Consider the following 5,527-nt stretch of genomic DNA (forward strand, 5'->3'; position numbering starts at 1 on the left):
CTGTCACAAACGCGGCCAGACTGACCCATTCCCCATCTCCAGCTGCAGCAGGATTTGGGGGGAATGTGGCTTACGCTGCCTTGCTGGCCAGCCCTGAGGCATGCCCGACACGGGGCAGGGGCTGAAAGTGGATCTAGAGGGAAGTGCGGAGCATCCCTGTTCTGCATCCCTGTCTGACCTTGCAGCCTCTCCCCAAACACACCAGCAAAGCCAATCTGAAGACCAGCGTGGATGGCACAGGTGAAAACATCTCCCTGGGACCCTTGGCACTGTGGCAGCTACCAAAAGCCCAAGAAAGACCTGGTGGTCTCCAGCACCAGGCAACGAGCACTCCCAGCACATCCACGGAGGACCTGGGGACAGGTTTAACAGTTTTTCCAGAGAAAGGAGGAAAACCATATCTCCCTGTGTGCCTCCTGACAGCATAGGGCTGTCCCTGCCCTAAGCGTGGAGGTGCTGAGCTCTGCTGCAGGGTGGGTGGGCATTCGGGGAAGGCTGATGCTGCTCTTGGCCCTTTCTAACCCCACTTACGGGGAGGGACTTGGCCTGAGAGGGCAAGACTCACCCAAGGTCACTCAGAAGGTCAGTGGCAAGGAGAATACACGCCAGAGCTCCTGAGGTCCCCCACCCTTTCCCAGACAGGGAACTTCCAAGCCCCCCACGCTGTTTTGATTGGTCCTTACTCCATGCAGGTGTCATCTGTTGTCTCCAACACACCCTGCCTCCACGGACGCCCTTTGGTGTTTTTCCTTTGCATGACATCACCCAGCTCCTGATCTGCTGCCAGCTCTCTGCTTCCAGAGAGGACCCTTTGCTGGCTGGGACAGACACACTGGGACTGGGGCAGCGCTATGCCTCTGCAGTCCCCTTAGCCCTGCTCTCTCCTGGGAACAGGTAGGACCACAGGAGGAGGGCTGCCTGCATGCAGACAGGCCCCAGCGTAGTGATTTGGACAGCCCGAATATCTCCACATGCTGAGGACACAGAGTGCCAAGCTCCTCCAGGGATCTGCTCCAGCATGCACATTCCAGCACGGCATCAACAGGAGCCAGCATAGGTGTAAATGTGGCTGTCACCCCTTCATCCCCCAGCAAGAAGGCAGATGTTAGGAGAGGAACAGTCCCTGTCACACACGGTGTGTCTGTGCAGGCTCAGTAGCAGCACCAGGTGCCAGAGCCAGACCTTCCTCCCTGCTGATGTTCTCACTCCACGCACCGTCTCTACACCAGCTTCCCTTCCCCAAGTGACGGGCAGGACTGTTTTCCCACTGAATTTTGACTGGCTTCAGGGGTTCTGGTAGTGTTGCTCCCCCTTGGACATCTGAGTGGGGAAGCACCAGTGCAGCCGAACAGCTGGAGCACAGCTGCTCCCACTCACAGCCCAGAGGAACATCCAACTCGGAGTGGGACCGCTCCTATGGCAGAGGCACCGTCCAGCCCAGGCTTAAACTGAAATGAGTGGCTCAGTGGATGTTGCTACCCAAGAGACTGCAAATATGCATCAAACATGCATCAGATCCGCATGTGCAACTCCAGACAGCATCGCCTCCCATCGCGCAGCCAGCCAGCCACGGGATCAAGTCCCCGCAGCCACAGGCAGTTGCTAAAAGCTTTGCACAGTGCAGCCTTCACAGCATTTCGGTCCTCATGTGTCCAGCAAGAAGCCACAACTCCCTTCTGACACCACAGACCTCAAAAGCACCCACCAGGGCTGCCTTGCTTCTGGTGTAAAGCAACAAGCAGCAGCTTCAGCCTCAGGCAGCCCCAGGGAACCCGCAGGGCAGGGGACAGCAGCCCCAGCAGTGACAAGTGTCCTGCATTCAGCAGCACCTGAAGATGGGGCTGGGGTTTTCTTCTCCAAATGTCTTGATCCCAGTGACTCTACTCAGTCACCACTAACACACCGAGCGCTTAGAAACATGGGGACAAAACCCAAGTGTATTCCCCAGTTGCAGGAGATGAGGCCCCCTTGGTGAGGCAGAGCATTTCAGGAAGAAGTGGGCAGGGTGCCCCCGGTGAGGATTCCCTTCCACTTGTCCTGGGACCTTCCTGCTAGACCCAGTCCCCCATGGAGAGGAGAACAGGCAGAGTCCAGGGAAAGACCTGTCACTGCCCATGAGGAGACACCCAGCCACAACCTCCGTGCAACCTGAAGAGCTCTCTGAGGAGACAGCCCTGCTTGGCCACGCACCCAGGTGACTCTAATGAGCCTGGAGCCCGCAAATGTGAGCAGAGCCTGGGCACCCCTGGGTAGGGCTCATACTGCTGCCTGCCACCCCCCACCAGAGACCAACCCTGGCAGGAGACTCACTGTTGTCACTGCCGCTCCTCCCCAGGGAGCAAAAAAGTGTAGACAGAACCAAGAGAGGAGAGGGAGCTGGAAACACATCCAGGCCCCCATCCCACTGCCAGGGGCACAGATCTGCCTTTCCCAGCCTGTGAGCCAAGAGCCGAACGGGCAGGGCTGCTGCAGTCTGCCCGGTGTCCTGCCTGGGAAGGGCATCAAAGAGCAGCAGGGACAGCCAAAGGCTGAAGTCTGGGATTTTTTTTCCTTCCCCTTGAGCCTTGCAGGGACAAGATGGGACATAGAGCCCCAAATCCCCTGGCACACCTGGCTGGTGCGTGGGACACACACCGAATCAGGCCTCGCTGAGTGGAGCCACCACCAGCACGGCAAGAGTTCCAGCCCCTCTCAGTGACACAACGATGCTCGGCACAGGTTCTGATTCTGTCTGGAGAGCACGGCCAGGTACTCCCAATCCAGCCTGAAGGTGTTAGACCACACCTGGGGAAGAGGTCAACTCTGATACCCTGAGGAAGGATACAACCAGGATGGAAGGAAAACATTTCTGAATGAATTAGTTGGTGTGACTGACACTACAACCTGGGCTAGGGCAGGAGGGAAAAAACGTCGCAGCAGCTCAGCCTATTGCACGTCAATCTTCATCTATTCCAATTCCTCCTTCCTTTCCATTTCTGCAACATTTACTCATTTTCCCCATTCCTCCCTGCAACACACTGAACTGCAGCCAGGCCCCTCCTCCAAGGACTCCCTTTGGTTACTGGCAAATTAAGAGCCTTTTGCCGATCGCTAGTACCACTGCTCACAACGTGCTCCAGGACGCATCCCTTGCCTAGCACGAGGCCAAATCGCTTACGGCTCAGGCTATGTGCGCCAGAGGCCTGCACTCAGACCAGCTGGGGAGAAAAAAAAAAAAAAAAAAGGATAGGGCACGTTCAGCATCACCTGCATTTTAAATCAAAGAATTCTGAACGCTGGCATTGGGGCAGCAGGTCAGAGCTGGTGAGGATCACAGACCAAACCTTAGCTGAGGCTCTGTGCAAGCGCCTCCTACGTCGGAGCGTGGACGTGTTGACACCAACGCTCGTGCCCAACAAGAGCCCGTGCCCGGGAGCAGAGACGGGTACGCTGGCTCTGCCGGCAAGAGCCGTTACTTCTCCATACCCATACCTAGGGCAAATGGTAAACTTTTCGCTTTTCACCTCCTCTCAGATGCGTGCTTGACAATTTGGAAGCGGGTTTGTGCACTTTCTAAGAAATGACCTAAGTATGTCTGGGGAGAGTGCCATGGCTAATTTATCTGTCTCAACAGCATCTCTGCAGACAGACAGTCAGAGGAGAGAGGAGTGCCCCTGCCACCTTCTCAGGCTTGGGCAGGAGGGACACTCTGCCAACAGCACCAGAGAGACCTGACACTCCTCAGTCGCTTCAGATGATGTTAAACTCGATTTTCACCCCCACTGAACACAGCTGTGACAAGCGAAAACAAAAAATTGGTTGAAGAGGCAGAGGAAAACTCGCAGCTACTGAAAAACATCACGAGGACTCAAATAAAAATACTTGAGGAAAAGCTAATCCCTTGCCAAAAAATAAGTCAAAGGCGCCAGTGGATGTTTCTTGTCCACAGTCTTCCCAATTGACCTTAACATAGGGGTGCCTGGGGTGCCTGGGGTGCCCAAGGAGCCAGGGACGCAGGGGCTGCTTGCTAGACCCCTCAGGGCCTGCCCGCGTTTGGCCCCGAGGTGCTGCTTGTACCTTCTTTGCTGTTTCGCCACAGGAGCCCGAGGAGGAACCGCGGGGAGAAAGGTAACAATCACCTTCGGTGCGCGAAGCCGAGCGGAAGGGCAAAGCAGTTTCCCTTCAGTAAGCGATGCACATCCCGGCTTCAGCTTGGCTTCCATGCCAGGGCTGCCAGAGGGATGTGACGCCGGGGAGGCAGGATGCAGCCGGCTCCAGAGGCAGCTCCAAGAGGAGTGAAGCTCCATCTAAACGCTGGATGTGGCAGGGGAGGGCTCCCCCAGTATGTCCTTTAGCTGGCACAGCCTCGCGCTGCTTTACTCCCCCACAGACAAGAAACTCTCCGGCAGGCAGTGAGTAACCAGGCACAGGAGGGGGATGAGGCCTTGAGGAGCGCAGGGTAGGGATCACCCACAACGGTCCCACAAAGAAGAGAGCAATTCCCCTCCCCGAAAATCAGGCTCCAACGCAGGGAGCAGCCAAAGCCCTGTGGCGAGCTGGGCACCTCAGCGATCGCACACGACACGAGAAGCGCTGCGTCGTCCGGCAGAATTGAGGGAGAGGTGGCTGTTTGTCCAGTCATAAACTTGTGCACAGCAAAGGCATCACTCCCGGCACGAATTCACCCCGACGCTCACTAAACGCTCCACAAAACCACAGACCTTGGTGTGCTCTGCCCAGCTTCTGCATGACAACTCCCAGGAGGGAAACCACAGAGAATTAAAAGCTGATCGAAGATTACAAAGCCTCCGAGTGACACTGTCCTAGGCAGCCGCACTCCTTCCCAGACACAGATCCTCACGGTTCTCCAAACCTCGTTCCCTTCAAGCCACGCAGCCACCGACTGCAACACCCAGACCACAGACACGCCGGGAAACAACACGGCCCCGTGACGACAAAGGCAAAATGACAAGCGTTTAAACGAAAGTTACTCACTTTCTCAGGGCTCGAAGACGCATATACACAAGCATGCACACAAAGGAAAATGGACTTCCAGGCCCACGGAAAACTCTTCTTCCGGAAAAGCAAAAAAAAAAACAAACCCAAACCACCCATGTGTTCATGCAGGAGCTGCTGAAGAAGGTGAGACACAGCCAGAATGCAAAAATGGTAGCCCAGCCAGCAGCAGCTTGCTGAGGGCCACCACCTCGCTGTGCCCCTCCAGTGAGATGAGCAGGGAAGGGGCTGGAGGGGAGAGGTGAGAGGGGTGGGATGCAGGTAACTTACCTCCCACAGTTGCAGTGACAAACTCGGTCTTCCCCTCTCAGATGCGGTAAGATGTAATTGTGAAATCTGTCCAACAACGCATTCATGTCCATCAAGCAAGCTATTGCCTGTAAGAGCCCACAACCAAGGCATCTGGTCAACTCTGGATGATGGAATAAAACATTGACTCTAGTTTGATTGCCAAAGCCCGAAGCGGTGATAAAGAAAATCATCTTTGGTGTCTGCCAGGGTGCACACGCGTGCACACGCACACACACACCCA

At 55.9% G+C, this 5,527-nt stretch overlaps 1 protein-coding gene across 1 annotated transcript in view; it reads right to left on the reverse strand.

Moving 5' to 3' along the window:
• TMEM240 (transmembrane protein 240) overlaps positions 1–5,477 on the reverse strand; it is a 12,960-nt gene extending 7,483 nt beyond the window's left edge. The window contains exon 1 of the mRNA XM_009869876.1: positions 5,266–5,477. Coding sequence (XP_009868178.1) covers positions 5,266–5,477 — 212 coding nt within the window. The remainder of the gene's footprint in view (positions 1–5,265) is intronic.
• Between the last annotated feature and the right edge of the window lie 50 nt (positions 5,478–5,527).

This window comes from Apaloderma vittatum, unplaced genomic scaffold (genome assembly GCF_000703405.1).
Source record: "Apaloderma vittatum isolate BGI_N311 unplaced genomic scaffold, ASM70340v1 scaffold1685, whole genome shotgun sequence".
Classification (NCBI taxonomy): Eukaryota; Metazoa; Chordata; class Aves; order Trogoniformes; family Trogonidae; genus Apaloderma; species Apaloderma vittatum.